The sequence below is a fragment of the Meleagris gallopavo genome, chromosome 16 (assembly GCF_000146605.3).
Source record: "Meleagris gallopavo isolate NT-WF06-2002-E0010 breed Aviagen turkey brand Nicholas breeding stock chromosome 16, Turkey_5.1, whole genome shotgun sequence".
Classification (NCBI taxonomy): Eukaryota; Metazoa; Chordata; class Aves; order Galliformes; family Phasianidae; genus Meleagris; species Meleagris gallopavo.
Genome location: NC_015026.2, coordinates 8,527,219 through 8,549,188, shown reverse-complemented (window position 1 = coordinate 8,549,188; position 21,970 = coordinate 8,527,219). Strand labels below are relative to the sequence as shown.

General features: G+C 46.7%; 2 protein-coding genes across 7 annotated transcripts; one reads left to right on the top strand and one right to left on the bottom strand.

The window, feature by feature from the left end:
- The first annotated feature begins 30 nt into the window (after positions 1–30).
- On the top strand, positions 31–5,144 carry ATPAF2 (ATP synthase mitochondrial F1 complex assembly factor 2). The gene is given in 8 exon segments (XM_019620564.2): positions 31–1,098; positions 1,101–1,208; positions 1,531–1,676; positions 2,102–2,199; positions 3,172–3,252; positions 3,354–3,466; positions 3,794–3,909; positions 4,535–5,144. Coding segments are annotated over 8 exon segments (876 nt in total). The 5' UTR covers positions 31–1,022; the 3' UTR covers positions 4,673–5,144.
- Positions 5,145–6,061: 917 nt separating this feature from the next.
- On the bottom strand, positions 6,062–21,541 carry DRC3 (dynein regulatory complex subunit 3). 6 transcript variants are annotated; one of them, XM_019620552.2, is made up of 13 exons: positions 21,256–21,541; positions 20,369–20,542; positions 18,980–19,096; positions 17,308–17,474; positions 16,575–16,721; positions 15,294–15,413; positions 14,253–14,365; positions 12,791–12,965; positions 10,270–10,401; positions 8,934–9,004; positions 7,995–8,118; positions 6,516–6,647; positions 6,062–6,348 (listed from the first exon to the last, which is right to left on the bottom strand). In XM_019620552.2, the coding sequence occupies exons 2-13, from the start codon at positions 20,523–20,525 to the stop codon at positions 6,235–6,237; spliced, it is 1,569 nt and encodes a 522-aa protein (XP_019476097.1). In that variant the 5' UTR covers positions 20,526–20,542; positions 21,256–21,541; the 3' UTR covers positions 6,062–6,234. The 6 variants fall into 6 exon arrangements, with proteins under 6 accessions (XP_019476097.1, XP_019476099.1, XP_003210671.1 ...); XM_019620554.2 differs by having other exon boundaries at positions 20,414–20,542; positions 21,285–21,541; XM_003210623.4 differs by having other exon boundaries at positions 21,285–21,539.
- Positions 21,542–21,970: the final 429 nt, after the last annotated feature.

Here is a 21,970-nt window from a genome sequence, read left to right as displayed (position 1 = left end):
TCTGAGAGGGGGGAGCTCGGCGGGGGGGTCCCGAGGGCGTTTCGTGGGAGACCCCCGTCAAGGTCACCTGAGGGTTGGGAGAGGTGTTGGGTCTTCAGAATAGGCTGGAGAAAGTGAGAAGTGGTAAAATCCGCTCCAAATTGGGTAAGGAGGCTGTGGGGCCTCGCTCTGAGCTGTTGCTTTCCCATTTGTGGATTTGATGGTTTTCTCTGGTTGCGGGTGGGATGGCAATGACCTTCTCCACCCCCTCCCAGGCGTGGCTCAGGCACGTGCTGGACTGTGCGTCCTCTCTACAGATCTTGCTGGAAACACGTGGATGGGAGGATGGTAATCGAGTTTCACTGAAGCGTCGTGGGGCCATTGGGAGCCCACCGAGGGCTCAAGTGCCTGAATCCTCTCAGAGCTGTGCTCCAGTAGTGAGGCGTTTCCTGAGGCCCTGAAACTTGCAAGGGGCCGAGAATGAGTGCATCCCCTTCCCTCTCCTTGCTGGGCCCATGTTGGCAGGGAGCAGTGCACAGTGACAGCCAGCCAGGAGGTGGATTAAATGGGCTCAGCATTTAGGAGCTGGTTCTAATTGTCACAGGAATCATGCAGACTCTTCCTTCCTTAAGTGGGTGAGGTGAATCCAGCAGCACTCCTTCCCACATAAACCACGCTCTTGGGATTTTGCTGGCAGTGCGTGGAGTGGTGCTGGTATGAAAGTAGGCTCCTTGGAAATCGGACCAGCAGTTCCCTGTGCTCAGTGTGCTGGGGAGCAGGTGTGCACCTGAGCTGCTGGGTGGGATTTGTGGGCTGTGGTGAGCTGAGGGCAGTGGTTCCTCCCCAGTGACTTAGCTGCCACATGCAACATGTCTGACACATGATCCTGCTTCTGTGCACAGGGTTCTTGACGCCTGCAGGTGGTGTCTGCAGGAGAAACCTGCTCCTATGGGTGGCTGGGGCACTGCCGTGGGTGTCATCGGTATCGTGACACCTCCCAGGTTGAATAGAGCTTACAAAAATGGATAGGGGCTGGGGAGTGGATGAATGAGCAGGACTTCATGACAGTTCTGTGGGCTGCAGCAGCTCTGAGGGCTCCCTATGTTCTGACCTGTGACGGGAGAAGGGAAGGGGACCAAACCTCCTCTCACTGCCCTTTCAACTGCTCTGTTTTCAACCCCCAGAGAGGAAGCGGTTTTACCAGAATGTGAGCATCTCACAAGGAGAAGGTGAGTGCAGGTGAGGGCTGGTACTCATGCAGGGAGTTTTCACCACAAGGCAGTGGCATGCCTGCAGCCCCTGTTGTGCAAATGGGCTGTTTGTCACCAGCATGCTTTGTCCTTTCCTCATCTGTAATAAAACCGTGGTGGGAAAGTTTCCAGCATCATTTGGGGGAAGGGCAATGTCAAAATGTTGATGATGGTTGGAAACTTGCTGATTCCATGCCCTCTTCAGCTCCAGCTCTGAGCTTGTTCCCTCTGTGGGGTAGTCTGTTGTTCCTTAGTGCATGCTCCTCTTTAATTCCCCAGGATTTCTACTCTGATTCCCCAGGAGGCTTTGAAATCAACCTGGACCATCGGAAGCTGAAAACACCCCAGGCCAAGCTCTTCACTGTCCCCAGTGAGGCCTTGGCCATTGCAGTGGCAACAGAATGGGACTCTCAGAAAGACACCATCAAGTTCTACACTATGCACCTGGTGAGCACAGCAGGTCAGAGTGTTGAAGCACAAAAACGGTCTCCAGAGGCAGAACACAGAGAGCAGGCTGTCCTAATGTCAGTTGAAGTGGGAACAGGAGTTCAGCACCTTGGCTGAGCACTCTGGACAACTTGAGGCTGTACAGGCAGCTGGGTACTGGATAGAGGACTGGGAGGGAAACCTGTATCACTGAGGAGTTTGAGAAGGGGCTGGAGAGCATGTCTGGGGATAGCAAGGGGTATGAGGAAGTTGGATAAACTCTATTATATGAGCCATATTCTGGCTCTACGTTTCCCTCTTAAGTGAGCTTCTTGATTCTCGCAGTCTGTCCCAGATTCTTCTGCTTATGCTTGACCTTGTACAATGGAAGCTGCTGCTTCCTCAAGCTTTGGATAACAGTGATTTCAGCTGCCTTTATCCTGCAGACTACTCTGTGCAACACAGCTCTGGACAATCCCACTCAGCGAAACAAAGTGCAGCTGATCCGTGCAGCTGTGAAGTTCCTGGAGACTGACACTCTCTGGTAAGAGACTGTGGGATGCACTGGCACAGAGGTGGGGTTGTCTTGTTGCAGAGTGGTTTTTTGGAAGAGAGGTTAAGAGAACTGAGGGAAAATGTCTGCTCTAACCAAATCATTGCAGGGCCCTGGTCTGTCCTGGCTTTGGCCCAAGGGTTGGAATTAGTTTAGGCCAATCCTATGTCCACAAATCTAGTGGAACTCCATGCATTTAAAGGGCGTAAATATGAGGGAGAACAGCTCCTTTGTTGAAATTTGTTTTGGAGATGTCCATGTTGGGCAGGGGGCAGGAGCAGCAAGAAATGAGGATTTCCTTGGGGGAAAAGCTAAGAAAAGCTTGGGAGAATGTCAGCCCAGTCCCCTGGCACTCCTATACCATAAAGGTGTAGGAAGCTTAGATTACCTGTACTAGTAGCAAAATGGACTTTGCTCCTTAAAGCTCCTGTGGGTTGTAGAATCCAACCTGCCCAAGCTCATGTCTCGCAGTCCCAGCCTCTGAGGTGTCCACTGGCAACTGCTCTGCTCCTGAAGAGAAAGGGAAACACCTTGCTCTTTGTGACTTTGATTGCATTGGGCTGGTCTGGCTGGTGGCTGGTGAGTGCTGAGCTGAGCCACTGGGCATGTGAGGCAGCAGGAGGGGCCCTGTGGGATTTGTCCCATGTTCTCATCACTAAATCTTGCTGCGCACTCTGGCCAATTTCAGGTAATCTGCTGACTTGTGTTGTACGGATTGTAGCTCTGTTACAGAGCTGCATAGAACTGTCCCTTCTAGAACAATAAAAAGCTCTGAATTTGGGGAAGAGAGGGGGGATTGTTCCCAGTCACAGCTGCTGGTAGGGTGGACAAGAAGCCTATGCTCCCCATACTGTGGTCTATGGAGGGCACAGACTTCCTTCCCAGGAGTGCTGTAGTCTGGCTGGGAGCAGTCTGACAGCTTGTGAGTGAACGCCCACATGGCTTTGTTGTGCAATGTTCCAGCTATCGTGTGGAGGAGCCAGCTGCCTTGGCAGAGCTGCAGAAGAAAGAATGGGATCCCATTGTTGCCTGGGCTGAGAAAAGGTGAGAGGTTAAAGCTATTTCTAAAGCCCATAGCTGTAGTGCTCGTGACTCAGCACTGCAAGATCCACGAGCTTTTCTAAGGGGCCATATGATCATGTCAGGTACAACGTGGCAATCGGATCCTCTACCAGCATCATGGGACCAAACATCTCAGCCAGCACCAGGGACACCTTCATCAGCCACCTGGCCTCCTACAACATGTGGGCTCTGCAAGGTGAGAGGCTGTGTGGGCTGTACAAGGGCAGGAGAGCTCCTCTCAATGGGAGAGGGGAGAGATTGTAATGTTTTTCCCCTCCTGCTGATATGCCAGAGGTGATCAGAGCATTGAGGTCAGTGCAGTGATGGTGGTCAGGAGAGCACTATTGTGCTGTTAATTGCACATCTGGCTGTTAGGAGCCCAGATGACAGTGGGGAGGCATCACTCTGATCTGCCTGAGGGGGGACCACAGCATAACTGTCCTTTCAGAGCCTGGGAAGATGCTGCTGTAATGCTGCGGAAAACAACCATGAATATTGTTTGTTTTGGATTTTTCCCTTCCAGGTATAGAATATGTAATCACCCAGCTGAAATCTCTGATTCTGTCCATGGGCCTGATTGACAGGCACATTACAGTAGAGAAAGCTGTCCTTCTGTCTCGGCTGGAGGAAGAATACCAGGTAAATTATGTTACAGAGCAACCCTATAATTCAAATAGCAATAATCTCAGCATGACAAATGCACCCCCCCCACCACAAATAACTGGCAGGGGAAGTGCCTGCTATTACAGGAGAGGTTCCACTCCACTAGTCTGGAGCACGCTGCTGTAGAGCAACATGATAGATGCAACAGCCCAGGGTGCTCTTGGGGCTGCCAGTTTCGTTTTGCAGAACCCAGCTTTTCTCCTTCTCTAATCTGAAGTGCAAAGCCATGGATGGCTTCTCTTACTGTGGGTTTTCCAGCCTGGAGGCCTTGCTAGACTCCCAAACTATTATTAAATTGTTTCCTGTGAGAGCACAAGCTGGAATCTAGCCTGGTGTGAAGCTCTCCCTGTCCCAGAACAGCTGAAGTTGATGAGAGTATTTTCATCCTCCCTTTAAGGGGTTTTGCCTCAGAGTTCAGTACAGAGGAAGCATGTCCTTCCACCATATTCATCCAGAGATCTCCCTACCCTAGTAGCATGCAGTCAGCACAGCTCCTGGAGGGCTGTCTGTGTTTCACAGACATGAGAAAGGAGGCTGAGTTGCCTAGCAGCTCAGTCTGTAATCCAGTTCTGAACTGACTTGTGTTCCTCCTCTCCTTCAGATTCAGCGGTGGGGCAATGTGGAGTGGGCCCATGACTATGATCTGTGTGAGCTGCGTGCTCGTGCAGCAGCTGGGACTCTCTTTGTTCATCTCTGTTCAGAGAGCTCGACTGTAAAACACAAGCTGTTGCAGGACTAAGGCTGCGGGACTAGGTGGAGGAGGAAGATGCAGTGAATTGCTGCCGTGACCCAGAGAGGGTAACCACCATCCTGCCACCACAGCTTGTCTGGGATCAGCCTTGTGCTGAGGAACTGTGGCTTTATGGGCAGCTCTTTGCTGCAGTGCAGCGCCAGCAATTTTGAGCCCATGAGGAGGAAAGGTCAAGGTGAGCTTCCTCTGTGTATTCAAGGCAGCAGCGTTGTCCATTACCAGTGTCTGTAATTCATGAGAGGAGCTCCCTTGAAAGAAACAGCTTCCTGGGCAGGGCACAGCACAGACACACCTAGCATATGCCACATGTCTTCATAGCTGCCAGCTCCTGACACACACTTGTTATGGAAATCTGAAAACAGACTCCGTTGCATCTGTTCTTCATCCCTCAGTGTGCCTGTATGTAACACCAGGGTCTCTCTGTTTGATTAAAGGCACGCCTCTGCAAGATACTGAAAGCTAATGTTGCTGAGTATTTCTTTGTTTTAATTGTCAAACCATGGTGTAGATTCTGAGCTGCTGGGCTCTGTGCAGGTGTGGGAATGGCTGTAGGCAGAAAGTCACCAAGCAGAGCTGAGCAGGCACTAGCTATCAGAATAGCTTTCTCTGTGTGAGTCTCTCTGTGCTAGGTGCCCTGTCCTAGCAGCCACGGAGCAGCAGGGAGCTGACTGTGCAGCGCTGGAGCAAGCAGGGAGGGGGAAACCTGGGCTGCAGCCATTTCCAAAAGCATAAGGCACTCGGAGCCAAATCCGTACATCAGGCAGCACCAGCTAAAGGGCTTTCAGGAGACCTGGTCTCTCCCCAGAGTGCATATGCAGCCACCCTTTCATTTAACCTTCCCACCTTTCTCCTTGCTGCTTGCCTCTAGCAGTACCGCCCTGGCCAGCATCATTCCTCAGAAGCTGCCCACAAGTGAGTACAGCAGCTGCTGTCACTGAGCAAGGAGTGGAATTAATGACTCCTTGCTTGGCTGTTGCGAGCGGCAGTGTGTGAGTTCCTGTGGAACCATTGATTTCCCTTCCTGCTAGCTGGGGGCTGCTCTGCTCACGCTGCAGAAAGCTGCTTTTGCAAGAGGCAGTGACAAGACAAGGCTGCTAGGCACGCAGAGCCCCAGCCACAGCCTTGTGCTTGCTGAGCTAGAAACCTGCTGTTATTCTGGGAGTGGTTTGATGGAGAGCGCTCCTCTCCCCGGCTGCTGCCATGTGCCTGTGGCTCACAGGTTCCTGCCATTGTGCTTGCAGGTACTAAAGCTTTCAGGCATGATGTGCTATGATGATTTGGTTCAATTAGCTCACAGCTGAGCCATAACCCCTTGTGACCAGGTCTGAACTCGGGAAGGGCTTCCTGCCAACGTGATGGAAGAGACAAAGCTTCGTGTGCTTTTACAGAAACAATAAGTATCTTTTATTTGCTGACCATGGCAGGATGGAAGGAGTATGCCTTTGGCCTGAAATGTTCCAGACAGCACAGGCGCAGAGGGGCAGCATTCTTGCTGAGTGTTTTGCTGCAGCGTGCACCCAGATAAGGCAGCTGCCTGGCCCATGGCAGATCTACTCTGTGAGCTCTGGAATCTGTGTGTTATCCAGCTGCTCCTGGAGATCATCGATGTACTGAAAAATCTCTTTGACACGGTTGCGGTTTCTATCAATCTCATTTTGAAGAGCCTGAATAAATTGAAACCAAGTAGTGAACCCGCAGGCTTGTTGGGGTCCTGGCTGCAGCACAGAGGTCTCCAGCAAAGCCTGGGGAGCAACTTTCCTAGCGGTGCCCCTGCCACGTGGGGCAGACCATCTGTAACCCATCCCTTCATGTGAGCATGAAGGTTCCTTACCTTCTCTTTCACAGAGGCCTCCCAGCGATACATGTTGAGGAGGATGTCACACTCTCGCATGCTGATCTTCAGCAGGTGGATTTTATGGGATTTGTTGACCATGTTGACAATGGTGTTTTTGTCCCCAAGAAACTAGGAGATAATATGACTGGATCAGGGGAGCAGCAGGCACGCAGCGAAAGCCACAGAGCTCAGAACTACAGCACAGTAACTGCAGTGCTTGGGGGAAGAAAATACCTCTGTTTCAGACTGACAAAGCCCTAATCGTCAGGATGACTCCAGTGCTTTTCCCTCTGTGTGGAGGGAGGTATGGGGAAATAGAGGCAGCACCTTGGGCCTCACCTTCTGGAGCAGAGAGCACCTCACAGTACGTGGTCAGCCCTCGCAGCAGCTGCTGTTGAAGCAAGGCTGCATATGCTGCAGCTCACCTGTCCCAGCAGATGCGGGAAGTGGAAAATCACATTAGAAAGGGTCTCTCGCACTGGTAGCACTGGCTGTAAATCTTCATCTTGGAGAGCCTTAGCTTCTAATCGAGGCAGTGACTTCCCCCATGGCTCTGAATAGAGGGTGGCTGTGCTAAACCATAATGAGTCTCCTCCTGCAGCCAAGTGCAGCTATATTGAACAAATGAAGATTGCTTCTCCGTGGAAATGGATGGCAGTGAGGCAAAATGGGTGCACAGCAACGGTGCGTAACTGCAGCCATCTGCACAGCCCATAAAGCAGGGAGCTTCCCTGGGGGGCTGAGGGGTCTGGTCTGTGTCTGTCAGCTCTTGATTACCCAGAGTAATGGGGAGCTGGGATAATCTGGACAGAGCGAAAACACAGCAAATGCAAAACTCAAGTCAATTAACCACTAAGTGAAGGAATAACAGAGGCAAAAAGGTCAGCAGCGTTGCTGACTGGAGCAGTGCAACGATCTCTGCACTTTCTGAAAGGCTCCTGGGATCTTCAGTATCAGAGCAAGACTGGGGCTGCAGTGGAAGGCTGCATTTGGAATGTCGTGTCCTGCCTCCAGAACAGCTAATGGGCAGGAGAGCTCCCAGGAGGGCTCCTGAGATCACTGATGCAAACAGCCCCAGCACAAAGAAATCAGAGCAGTGTTTAGGTTTGCCTGGGGGGAGCAGGCAGAACCGGAACAAAACCAGCTGCAAGAGAAGCTGCCTGAGTGCCTGCTGGGCTGGGGCTTGAAAATCAGCCAGCAAACTGAGCAGTGCTGGAAGCAAGAGAGAAATTTGCTCAGCACCACTCCTGGGCTGCTGCCACCAGCTCTTGCAGAGCCCAGGGAAACCTGCAGTGCAGTCATCTCCATCCCACTCAGCAGAGATGCCCAGCAGTGCTGCAGTTCAGCCACGCTCTGGTTAGACACAGCTCTAGCTGCACTGGGCCTCCTGGAAATCCTGTCCCTCCAAGCAGAGGCTGTGGACTCCTTCTCTTCCCATCACCGCCACAGTGGGGATGAATTTTCTGCTGTCCTCACCTCACGAACATCATCTGGCAATTCCTCATTGAGCTCATCCTTAAGTGATTTCTCCAGAGCACTGATGGAGATCTCCAGCAGCTTCTCATGGTGCCGGTTTTCTAGGTCCCGGCACTGTGTCATCGTACAGAAGATGGTTAAGGAAAAGGCTGAGCACACTGTTCACTTCTAGAAATAAAACTGGACCTCCTGTAACAGGAGGCTGAGGCTCAGAAAGAGCTACAAAGAACGTGCTACAAAGAGGGCTGCCAGCCCTGGTGCAGGCGAGCAGAAAGCGCTTTGGTGTCCCATGTCCTCACAGCAGGCCTTGGGAAACAGCCTTGCTGCTGCCAGGGAGTCAGGATTTGCACTTTCTGCTCTTAATCACAGCTGACATCAGGTCTCATCCTCACTGCCATGTATTACACAGAACTAAGAGTGTGCCTTGGTTTGCAGAGGAAGCTGAGGGAGGCCTCACAGGATGTAAGCTGAGCTCTGAATGTGCCAATTATTTGCACCAAGCCACAGATTTAGGTATGTAATCTGCCACGGGAGAGCTTTGCTGTTCTTATCTCACATTGTTCCAGAAGACATCAGTAACACAAAAATGAAGCCCATTCAAAGAAGCAAGAATACACATGGAAAACATGCTAGCTGGATCTGCCAGGAGTTGTGCCATGCATACTCAAGAAAAAAGCAAGATCCCTAGGAGGGAGAAAGCTGTAAAAGTCCTAGAGACTTTCCATATGTGAGAACTCAGCTAGAGCCCTTTGTGCTCTCTGTATTTTCCACAGAAAGACTTGGAGCACCTTAAATGGCCATTCCTACAAAGCTGGGAAAACGCCTTTTCTGTTGACAAAAAATAACCCAATTCTATTTCAACGGCTCAGTTATAGATTTAGGATTGAAGTATATGCCCCTCGCTCAGAGATCCACGCCAACATGCTGTAAAAAGGATATATGCCTTTAACATTTTCAGTGAATGTTGATGCAATGACAGCAATGTTTCTTTCGAATTCCTTTATCAGTTCCTTAATGGAAAGAAAAAGGAAATGTTACAATGAATGCTTTCATGAACATAAAAGGAATCTAGGAAGAACCTAAAATTGATTATAATTTGGACTCGCTGCTGTTGTTAGCACAGTCAGAAAATGACCTACCTAAAGCGTGTAAATGGTTTGAAAGCGCTGAGTTTATTTTCTCGTTCAGGGACAGAGAATCAGAATCAGCTTACTGGGGAGAAGCTGGTTGAGTGACGCTTACCTGGTCTCTAGAGCCATCCCATCCCTTTGTACTCTCACTGAAAGCACAGAGTGTGCTGTACTCCTGCACGCTGCCATGCTGCATTCTCCTTGTATGTATGAAAAGCCTCTTTGTGAGAAGTGTAAGCAATGCCTGGGCTTACTGCAGCTTTTGTTTTAGTCCTCAGAAACGAAAATTGCTGCTGCCTAATGGCTCTCTCAAAAATGGCTGATGGGGAATCTGTTAAGTGTTGCACTTAATGTCTTGATGTAACAGTTCAAACACAGCCACCGAAATTCCCCAAGTCCAGAAGGGCATGCACAAAGGAATGTCTCTGATCTTTCCTTGAGTGACTGCAGATATATTAGGACCAATTCAGAAAACATTAAAAGGCACAGTCATGATGCAGTAGGGAATCCATTTTGAGCTCCTGCTTTCTGTCCTGCACATTCACAGCAGTAAACTGCTGCATCTTGCATAAGGGCCGCAGACCCTTCCTGCTATTTTATAACAGATTAGGTTTTGTTTTTGGTTTTAAATGAGGACACACATTAGGAGCCCTGCCCTAGTTTTCAAGGAAAAGTGAGGAGAAAAAAGGCAGCTATTATGCAAGCAAATGCATTAAGCTGAGCAGGAACGTGTGTAATCTTATTCATGGCGAGGATCAGCTTCAAAGAATTACACTTCCAGAATGCCAAATGCATATCCCATACCATGCAGAGAGTTCTGTACACGGACCTATATAATGACTGAACAACCTCAAGTCCCCTTTTTTAAAGCTTTGGAAATCAGCTTGGATAGATATGAAGAAAATACTGCACTCTGCTCTGAGAAACAGGACTCCGTTGCAGCGTATCAATGTCCAGGGCTTGATCTCATCCATTTCAACCTTGAGCAGAGGAAGGCTAGGTGCAGACATAACAGGAGCCTGACTGGAAGAACTGTGTGCTCTTCTTTATGCAATGGGCTACAATGCAGAGGCATGCAGCAACAGCAAGATGAATGCCCCTGCATCCTGTACGGGAGGCTTTACAGGTATGAGCCTGAGCCTTACCTCCAGCTGGTCCACCATCTGCATTTCCAAGGTCATGAGTGTTTCTGACAGCTGAAGGATGTCCTCGTTGTACTCAGCTCGCATAGACTCAGCAGTGTCGTGACTGCTGGCATGATGGATCTCATCCAGCCTCTAAACACAGAGATACATAAATTACTTATAGTTGGTGTTCAGCACTCCATTGCAATTTAATTAACTTGTTACATATGTGAGAAAAGTTCCTGCTGCTGATGAGCTGAAATGAAACATGCTGATTCAGTGAGTCTCTGGATTTACATACTGGGAAGTAACAGTGCTGAGGTATGCTGCTATGTAAACGATCCCATGCAATGCAGTGATACTGGTGAGAAATCTTCTCATCTCCCAGTGCCCAATGACTTTGACCCTTCTATACTTCCAACTTTGGCTCCTCTTCTGACACATTTCAAGTAAATATATATATATATATTCAGGATTCTTGACATTGCTGGCCATGAAGAAGAGATTAACAATCACTCTCAGAAAAGAAAGGCACATCTAAATCCTGATTCCTTTCCTGTCAAGGGGAATCTTGACTGGCTATCACAGTGGCAGGATTCAGTATTCTGAATATGGAATACCTATCATTGCCTGATTCCCTCTTACAGCAAGGATTTATCGCCCTTCAGAATTAAATATTGACGTCAGTTTTGTATCAGACAAGATTTATTATTTCTCAGATCAAAAGGAAATCCTCTTGTGCTCAGCAATGTATTATTTTGAAGTCTGTTCAAAGCAAATTAACAATCAAATGTTAATAGGAGGAAAGAAATACACGTTTTAAGATATCTAATCCAATTCTCTCGAGAGGAAATGTAATGGGCTGAAATAGTGAATTCTAGCCAAAGTAACTGTGAAGGCTTGTCTGAAAACAGACTACATTGCCCAAATTTTGCAGTGGTAAATGTGGAGAAGGAGAGTGCAAGGTGTAAGTTAGGACGTCTCCAAAACCTCCTCAGCCATTCAAGTCACAGCTCTGGAAGCAACAACTTCAGAGCTCAAGGCCCTTAATTCTTCTTTGCTCTTCAAGCAACTTCAGAGAGAAGTGTTATCTTACGGGTTGCCCAAGCTTGCAGGAAAAGATGAGAGCCAGGCAATCACACCCTAAGGATGGTTACAGATTTCAGCCTGGTAGGACCCCTGTGATTTTTAACTTCTCCATCAGCGTTAAATTTTGAACTTCCCAATCAACTTTAAATGACTGTTTGGATGCTGACTATCCCAGTATTTACGTGCAAACTGTCACACTAACGACTGTGCCCTGTTCAACCCACTGCAGGTCAATCCATTGCTGAGGCTGTAGCCTATAGGATGAACTATCAAAGTCATGTATTTTTTACAGAGGTTATACTGAGAATCAAGTAGCTGAGTATAAATATCAGTCTTTATTTGATGCTTTCTGGTAAACCTGCAAGCTCACATCCCAGCTGGAGTTGCCAGAGCTGTTTGCTGGCATGAGTCAGCAAGGTTCAAGGACCTGGGGACGGGGTGACTCAACAGGCTGCCAGCTTGTGACACGGCACCTCAATCAAAGCGACCTGGATTTCAAAGAGCAAACGCTCGTGACTCCATGCAGTGTCAGTTGTCAGGGACTTGCTCTGCTCAGCTGACAGGTTTACCAGGCTTTACCCCCCCTGACTTTTTTTCTGTGGAAACAAAATAATGATCCATCTATTATACACGGTTAGACAGGGATCCAGCTAGAAACGATGCCCTTAGCAGCCACAATGGATGACTGTAGTTGAGTAGAATGTAAAAAAGAGATTGTTTCTGCTTTAAAAATAACAGACTAGAAATACATTACAATAGCTGTACCTGATTCTTCTGTTACAGTTGTTTGAGCTGTTGTTGACAAGATGAACTGAATCAGAAAATGACTTGAAAACGAACTGAATAACCTGCAATCTCCTTTTATTTCTTTATTTCTTTTTTTTTCCCTGCAGAACTTTGAAGAACTTTACCTTCATGGACAATCAGACAACACCATGGCATATTAATTTTCTCCTACACTAAATTTCCACATCAAGTATAGATAAAAGCTGTCAGTGTTAGTTGGCTGTGCTTTGACAAAAGGGCTGGAACTTCAAACCTCAAATCTTTTTCCTATATAGAGCACTAAAATATGTTAGTTAATGTTCACTGACATCATTTCTTGGTACAGATTAACACTGCAGAAAAACAAAGATCAGAGACTGAGTGCTAGAACAGGTTGCCCAGAGAGGCTGTGGAGTGGCCATTCCTAGAGATACTCACAAGATCTCCATGTGGATGTGGCCCTGGATGGCCTGGTGCACACAGCCCTGCTTAAACAGGGGGACCAGGTGTCCTCCAGAGTTCCGTTCCAACCTCAGCTATTCTGTGACTCTGCAATTAGGGATCATATCACAACTGCAGTGTAAATCTAGGTTCACTGTCCTAATTTTAATGGAATTACCCTAGTTCAGAGTGAAATTGAAAGCTGCTATATGATGTATCAAACTAACAGAAGCGTAAGGAAAATTACCGTTTTGTTCTGATTTTCAAAGTCTAGGATTATTCTCCTGCCTTCTTCTTGGTTGGCTGTCAACACTTCATGAAGGCCTTCATAGAAATCAGAGACTTCAGCTTCTCGTTTTTCATGCTCTTTCAGACAGTAGTTAAACAGGTTCTCACAAACGGAGACAAAATCTTTCCTGTATGTGACACCAGAGTCAAGGTATTTTGTTTGTTCAGTGGAGCAACACGTTATGTTCCTTCTAGCTCTGCAAATTCAAGCAGGAGTTACAAGCTGCTGTTATATAAAACTCGGTGGTTCTTGCTGGTAGCAGGCTGCCAAGCATTTTGTCTGAGCAGGACAGGGTCACTTGTTCACATTCTATGCATAGGATTTTGCTACCTTAAGGGTATAGAGAAGGATGTGGCAGCTTGAGGAGAAAAGGCCTTGAGGACAAAAAGGAAATACGTATGCTTCTCTGACTCTTTTCTTTTCAAAGCAGGAGAACGAAGCATACAACCCTATCTGTCTTCACAAGTGTGAATACAGTGTCTGAGTAGTTAATAAATACAGCTCCGGAGCTTACAGCCAGGGTGCAGAATAAACTACTGACTTGGTAGCATCACAAAAATAACGCCAATTTTTCTTCTGCTATTATCTTGACAATGGAATTGTTTCTAGAGTCTATCGTAGTTAAGCCGTGATGCATTTTTCCCCACCAGTGTAATGCAATTTTAAGGAAGGTCAAGTTACTGGCCTTGACAATGCTCTATTAATCTGAATGAGAAAAGAAAAAATAAAAGTGTCTGCTTTCTGATGCCCCGTATAGGAGAAATGATCAGAAAAAAGTGCTGGCCTGAAAACTTCACGTTGCCAGCTCTGGCAGGTTGTGAGATATGTGACTCATATCATTCTGATTAGTCTGTTCCTATCTCCTACCACTTCAATTTCAACATGATTTTAGCGACTGCGCTCTTACAATCTAACTGACAGAGATTTATCTTATGGTTCATTTTAAACCTTAAGTGGATTCCAGACTTAAAGGCGGTACAAAGCCTTGATTCTTGAAGGGTCAGGAAAGAGGGCTGCTGAAAATATGTTTGATTCAGGCGATGGAAAGGGAATATGGTAATTACAACAGTGAGAATTTGAAACGCTGGAATCTCACGACCTGTTGGTGATAGAAGTGAGTGGTTATACAAATAGGTTGTTTCAAGCTGCGCTGGCCAGCTTGCCAGTAATACAAACCATTTGTTTGTAGCCCTCATATTTCATGAGATACCAGGCCTTAAAGCTGTCAGTGGTCTCATGGTCTTGCAGTGTTTTTCTGGCACTGTTCCTAATTTGAACACAGAAAGCCTCAGATCTCAGATCAATGTGAGCTTTCAGTCCTGGACAAAAGCAAGGGATGAAGAGTCCCTGTGGATGCACCTCCTTCTTAACTCAAGTCATTAGGTTTTAGCTGTAGGTTTTTTAAACCCAGGAAGGATATGCCTGCAGCAGGTCATCCACTCCAGGGAGGTAAGCCAGTTTGGCAGCTTCTGTATCCTCTGCATACAAGCTGTCAAACAGGAATGATCCATTCAGGTACTCAACAAAGGCTGTCTTTGAAGGGAATAAGAATGATTTAAGTAAAATGAAGAGTGCTGCCAGTCCTTAGGATGCCTCTCTCCTAGAAGCTCTTTACAAGCAGTGGAACACTGGTGTGCCGCGCAAGTAATGATCTGCACAGACACAATTACACCTACACAATAGATACACCAGCCAGGTCATGAAAGCATCCTGCAAGGGGAGTGAAGACCATCCTGGTTTCACATGTGGATTTACTGCTAGAACTCTCTAGCCTAAGGACAGAAAACACTGTTTAATCTTACCTAAAGCATTTTCACATACAACCATATGTTACGAGGCTATTCAGCCTCACAGATAAAAAGTGAGTGGACTTGGAGGAGGGTCAGAAGGAAGAGCTGCAGGTGTCCTTCCTATCACTTGACCTCCTCCTGCTTTCAGCCAGCCTGGTCTTCCAGCAGGCTGGAGCACAGAGCCATATTGTGGCAGAAATCACCTTTCTGCCTAGCCTGGTTTTCAGGCTGCTCGTGGAACTACGGCGATCTCAAAGCCCTGAACAGTTTAACCATAAAACTAATAAAAAGCATCAATTTGGTGTGAAGGAGAAAAGAAGTTACTGCACCATGAAAATGTTAACAGTTCCCTCAGACGTGTAATTTTCTTAATCTCACATTAGGCTGATAAGATCCTTGGGCACAATTTACTATTTAGCTTCTAAAGGTCTATATCTGCAGCCTGATTGTTCAGCCAAAATAAATATGTTTCCCCACATCATATGTATTCCACAGCAGTTCCTGTTTTCATTCAAAATAAGAGATTCAAAGATCAGAGACTAATCCTAGCCTTAGTGTTAGCACAGCCAGTGTTAACCTCTCATTAGAGCTTCAAATAGCTGAAGGAGAAGTCAATATCTGCTGCACTTCTTCCTCCCAAGACAGCACACAACCAGCCAAAGAACAAACACCTTGTGATACTCCAGCTCCTTCTGCTGTGCCTGCTTTTCCTCCAGCTGAGCGAGGGCCTGGGCTTCCTCGTGTTCCAGCAGGTCAGTGAGGTAGTGGTAATTTGAAATGGCAACTTCTCGCTGAGAAAAGCAAATAAACATTATTAGACTACCCAGCAGTGCCCAACAAATCTTAGTGTAAGCATTCCACCTTTCCAGAAGGTGCACCTGAATGATATCTGCATCTCCACTTCTTTGTGGTCTTTTGATTAAACTACTTATAAAGTTTCTAATCCATTCCTCACCCCATTTTTGTTGTCATATTACTCTGCCTCTTCACCTACTGTATCTGAGCTGATTCAATCCCAAGCAGCGTTTACTCTCCCAATTCCTTCATCTTTAGCATTGTTTTTCTGTTATTTTTTAGCAGGAGGCCCTGTATTGACTTTGAATTTGAGCTCTGAATGGATTGGCTACTGAGTTTAACATTTCTGGGGAAAAGATGTTTTTTCTGAAGGGATGGCAATGTAGTAGCAGGGGCAAGAACCTAATTAGCTTGCAACTGAAGCGTGACAAATTTAAGCATGCAATTCAATGATATACTGTCTATGAGCAGGAACTGGACTCATGACCTGGAAAGCCCTTCCAGTCCTATGGTAAGAGTAATGTATACTCCAAGAACGGCTCCTGCTCTGTGCCAAGCAAGTTTAAAATGAAACATATTCTTTGATTATTAAGAAAAAAATGAGCCTTGGGGTCAGAAAGCAGACCCATAGGTTACCAGTGCTTGTACAGTCTTGCTTTCAAAAATCAGGAAAGGGAAGTGCGTTTGGATGGCACTTGCTTGCTTGGTTAATGTGTCAATCTGCTACTGAAACAAATAGCTCAGTGAGCAGCAGGACCACCAAGCCTGCTTTCCTCTGGATTCGTGTCTCAAGACTGATCTCTTCTGAGATTCTCTCTCTGTGATTCTCTGATCTCTAAGTAGTCTTGCACTCACACTGCAGCATCTCTGTGGCAATATTAAGCAGGCTCCTCTCCCACACACAGCTGCTGACTTTCACAAAACCTGTGAACGCATAATACCTTTGACATCTCTACCTCTGCCAAATTTGACAGAATTTGGCCTACAGGTTCACAGCTGTTAGGTGGAAATGGAACAAATACTGTGTGTTTCCATAGGTCTCATTTCTGCAGGGAATAAACCCATCATGATAGAACATTGTGAGCATATCAGCAAAGCCAGTGCTCTGTAAGGAACTCATGCCCAATTTCACAAGAAGAAGATGCACGTATACTTACTGTGGTGTCACTCACGAGTTTGAAGTCCAAGTATACCAAGTCTGGAAGATGAGCAACAACAAACAGCATATACTGCTCTTCATCACAGAGGGGATTTCCAGTGAGATTCAGTGTGTGTAAGTTCTTAAACCTCCTAAGATAGACCACCTGTGTGGAGGGGAAAGAGATGCTGTGCTTACCAGTGCTGTGGAAACAGCTGGGCTTGAAATTCATTGCTCATGGATTGCACAGTTATGTTGTGGTACATATTGTGCTCAGCTGCCAAACACAGGCAAGTTAAATTAGAAGTTTTTAATGCTTTGGGGAAAGAAAATACCTAAATTCACATCGTGAACTATGTAAATGATGGGAATGGAGAGATGGCCTTTAGCTGGGTGGTGGACAAATCAGGGTGTTAGGCTGATAAACTACCCTAAGAAAGAACCCCAAATATATCCTAGTCCCCACTCTCTCTTTTCCTCATGCGTAGCTATTTATTCATGAGAACCAATAGGAATTTTGCCACAGATGACAGCAGTAGCAAAATGAAGACCTCACGAGTGAGTAACCTAAAAGAGAAATAGCTGAAATAAACACTTAGCAGATAGATAGCTTACCTAAATCATAATTTAGGCTTCAGAGGAAATGAAATCCTAAGGAAAAAATTCTCCTCAAAGGGAAGTAGTGGTACACGTCAGATCTAGAATATCTGATCCTTTGATGGGGAGCAATTCCAAAGTCAGGGAGCACTCACATTTTCCAGAGCGGTCAGGTTATTCTTTCCAATGGAGAAAATCTGTAGCTCTTGCAATGTGTCCATGTGCTCAATTTTAGATATTCTGTTGTTGTAGAGGCTTAGGTCCTGCAGTTTGACAAGGGTATCCAGGCCCTCAATTACTTCAATGTTGTTGAAGGACAAGTCTGGGGAAGAGTTTAGAAACTGGAAGTTGTATAAGCAAGTTAAATTATTTCTAGCAGAACACCCCAATTCAGATCTTGCATTTAGCCTGAGTCTTGATTTAGAAGTTTATACACACTATTTTCCTCAGAGGGGCTCAGCGTCCCACATGAAGGGCTCAGCATGAAATCACCATTTTCTGGGTCAGGAAACAATGTACACATCTCCTTACAACTGTAACACATATATGAGAGGAATGGCTGAAGACATTCCATGCAGAGTCCACACCCACAGCCTCAAAATGAGTTCAACCTTAAGGGGAAACCCAAACTAAAAGAAAAGAGGTGCCCTGAAAAGGGAGCATTTCTGTGACAAATTTGGGGTTCTCTGCATTGTTTCTTGCAGACTCCTGCCTGCTGCATTAGAGCTTGCCATCATGGTGACTTCTCCAGGACCAGCAAATGTCAGCTCCATGCTTACCACCACCCTGTTGTCAATGAAGATATGCAAAGGCACATACTGTAGCTACTTCACTCGTTAATATTTCTTCATCTCATCCTGCCAAAACATCTAGGCTAACACCTACGTTCATCACCATGAAGGGCAGTGTTTACACTCGGCTGGAGCTGAGCGCTTCAGGATTCCAAAGGCAGCTGATGTGGTAACCAGTTGTGGGTGTCACCCCAGCTCCTGGGCAGCTAACACATGCACGCAGCAGCTGCTGAACCACTGGAACCTCTGGGCAAACTGCAATGCCTGAGTGTGCTTCAAAAAACTGCTCACACAGTGGTGATCTGCCGTGATTCACAAGTGCATTAGTCATCTGTGCAGCAGAACAGTGCAGACAACAGAGCGGAAGAACTCATTTAGACATTCTGAGATGTGCTTACGAACCAAAGCCCTGCATGCTATTTTCAGCAGCAAACGAGGATATATTTATGCTGCCACCCAAGAAAGTGGCTGCAGTTACCGGAAAATACTGTAAGCTATGAATCTGGAGCAGCAGCCACTGATATGCCCAGCATCAGAACCAGCACCACTGCATGGTGCTGCGATCTGTATCCTGAGTTTTTGATTGAAAGTAGTCCCACTTCTTAGCACAAGAAAAATGACAAGCCCTTAAGCATGTAGGCCGTTGTCTTTCTGGGATTCTAAGTTCCAAAATACTTGCATTGCCTTTATAAACAGAATAAAGGTTTCTAAATCAGAGAGTTTACATCAATATTTCGGAATGTCACCTCTAAATATGAGTAAAAAACCTGAAAACAGACTTGAAATCTCAGCTTCCTGTTCCTGCCACACCAAATTTATTAAAACCAGATTTTTAAACATTTGAAGGATTGCTTTGCAGTACTGATATTCATGCCTTTTGACATTTGACAGTCAAATGAGGAAACACACAGACAGCTGACAGGCTTCCCTGAGAAAGCTCCTATCAGTTGTGTTTGAGAAGGAATGTGACATCCCAGCTCTATTGCAGATAGCTTTGCACCTGAGAAGGCATCCAGCCCCATGTGCCTTATCTTACCAAGCCACACAAGGTGAACCAGACTCTCCAGAGCTTCTATCTTTTCAATGATGTTGTTGTCCAACTGCAGCTTAGTAAGATACTCAAATTGCCACAGATTATCAATCTGCAGGATATCTAAGGGCACAGGAAAATAAATAAATATAGAAATTTTCTTTTCATCTGAGTCAGCTTTCAGTTTAGCGGAAGGAAAAATATCCAGTCTTTCTTCCAAAATGTTTTTTAGCAGATTACACTAAGTGTGATGACTGCCCTAGAGAGCAGAGTGGTTCACTGGCTGAAAGCAATTTTAGTGAAACAGCCCAGTTAACCTCAGCATCCCATCCCAGCACACTGCTCATCAGCGAAGCCAACGAGTCACTGAGGGGGTGTTGGCTGCAGCCAAGAGTGGCTTTATGAATCCACTGTTAAGAGGCCTTGACCTTCATTTTTCCTTCCAGCTCTGCAAATGAGGTTTGGAATGAAACTCTTGCTTTTCCCTGCATTTGCAGGCTACTAGTGGCCAGTTACTGCTTTTGAAAGTTACTTTCCTGCTCTCAGGATTCTCATCACAGGAGAACAAGCTGAGGTCTACTGTTTCTGCAAAGGTTGCAGTTTAGAACTAATCAATATGGCTGCATTTAGCTTCTTCCAAAAACAGAATCACAAGGACAGGCTGTTAGGTATTACAGCAAAGCATTAGGACCAAGGTGACAGAAAACACAGAACACTCTTACACTCAATTCTTTTTATCCTCCAATGGCTTCCCAGAAGATTGCATTCAGTGCAATTGCTGTTTAGTGAGTGCAGTGTAATGCAATGAGCTGCACATACAAAATATTGACACAGTTCTTTGTTTTGTATTTGCAAACAAATACATGCAGGATCAGGTAATTGAAAGTGTGTTCTAAGGAACTAACCCACCAGATCACACAATGAATTATCTGATTTTGTCCAAAATATTCAAATACTGAACCAAATGTTCTTCCTTCTTCTTCTTTGAATGAGAGTTTATGACTGGTTTGGCAGTAAGAGACAAGCTGTGATGATTCTCTGGATCAGAAGAAGCCACCAAACTGGACTATAATGACCACACTCTAACAACAGCTCTTGGATAATCACCACTGATGGCTGTGCCTGCCCAGGATTTGATTTGTCCGTGTACAGAAAGGCCCAATAGGCCTGTGGCCTGTAGGTGTCACCACAATATAAATGTTAAATAAGAACAACGCTGACAATAATAGCATAAAGCTAAGCAGCTTTAAAGCCATCCATCAGCAATACCACCCAGACTTCTCAGCTGAAACTGCTGCTTCCAGGCATGACTAAAAGCCTAAGATGATCATTATTGCTGCCAATTAATGCTTATTTCATTTACCCTCCAATAAATATATGTGTTCTGATACTCACTTCTAAAACTAAGCTGTAGCTCCATCACATCTTTAAAGTTAATACCTTCTGCTTTGGCAAGCTTCCTTATGTCCTCCGGCCATTGCTCTTCAACTGCTTTCTGAAGCATTTCATCGTCAATAACATTTGGCTCAAAGCTGTTGTCTGACTGACTCATTTTTAGAGGATATCAGTCTTAATGGACAGAAAAGAAAAAGCAATAATAATAAAGCTACTGTCTGGCTACTATTTCCAACTTTCATTGAACTGGCATGACAGTTCCGGGGGATTAAGAACACAGTTTAGTATTAAGATCTAGCACCTCATTGCTGATGTTGAGGATGTACTCAACTTACATAGAATCATAGATTGGTTTGGGTGGGAAGGGATCTTGAAGATCACTGAGCCACAACCCGCTGCTGCGAGCTAGGTTGCAAAGCCATTGATGTGACTCTAAGCACAGCCTCCACACCATGTCTCAGAGTTTAAGGATGACAGTGAGGCCAGTTAAAAGGAGCAGGGGGGGAGGCCTACAAGCAGCCATGGTGATCCCCCACTGCTGAGATCCTCCTCGTGAGGTGGGCCTGTTCCTTTAAGAGCTAAGCTTGCTGTCATAGGCAGGTTTGATTCACAGGACAAGAGTGTATTTACAGCATACAGAAATTACCAGTGGTGCTTCATAAGTTTCAGACATCATTTTTGTAATAAAAGTAAAGGGAATTTTGAGGAAGAAGGAAGATTTATAAACAGTAACAGCGATTTTCTGAAGAAGGCCCTTAATGCAGACCAACTGTAAAGGCGTCCTAATTCAGCCTATATACATGCAAACACCTTCACTTAGCGAAATTCCCAACTTTCTCTCCTGGTTTTGTCATTTACAGATCCGCAGTGATGCCCCGTAGCCCGACCTGCGCCCCGTTACCGGCCCGCCGCCCACCTGCGCCTCAGCCCCGGGCCTGGGAGGTTGCTAAGGAAGCCCGAGCGCGTTGCTAAGAGATGTCACGTGATGAGCTCGGCCGCTCGGCTGAGAGGGGGTGGGAAGGCTGGCTGCGAATCAGAGCCCGAGAAAATCGTGTCAGCCAATCAGCGATCCAACCGTGCCTTGGGGGCGGGAGGAGGTGCGTATGATCGACGGTCTGCTTGTCCATTAATATTGCAGATTTTTCCGACCGTTGCCCAATGGAGTGCGCTTCTAACGGTATCTCTCCTGTCCATCAACAGGAGGGCGTGGCAAGGGACGGAACTACCGAGGGGGCGGGCTCGTCGCTTGACAGTGATGGGCACGCTCCTGAACCTATGGCATCACGGAACCTGCGAGCGCAGCCCAATGGATTGCAAGGAGGCGGGCCACGCCCGGCCAAGCGAGCGACGGTTGGTGCTGGTGGCTGCCAGTCAGGGCGGGGTGGAGGAGGAGGAGGGAGGGCCGCCGGGCCGCTGTTTGTTGTCATCCCAAGATGGAGTTTCTGCTGGGGAACCCGTTCAGCACCCCGGTGGGGCAGAGCCTCGGTAAGGAGCGGCGGGGCTTCGTAAGGCCCTAAGGGCCGGCGAGGCCAACGGAGGGGCTGGGGGCTTTCGGGGAGCGGGGTCTTTCGGGCTGTGGGGTTGAACTGAAAGGCGCGGAGG

Bases quoted from the DNA above. Each gene is read 5' to 3' on its own strand.
- DRC3 (XM_019620552.2), bottom strand. From the start codon at position 20,525: ATGAGTCAGTCAGACAACAGCTTTGAGCCAAATGTTATTGACGATGAA. The intron at 12,966-14,252 runs ATATCCTTCCTG...CTCTGGTGTCAC, and splicing joins GTGGATGACCTGCTGCAGGC to ATACAGGAAAGATTTTGTCT. The intron at 6,349-6,515 runs GTAAGGAACCTT...CAATTTATTCAG, and splicing joins AGGCCTCTGTGAAAGAGAAG to GCTCTTCAAAATGAGATTGA.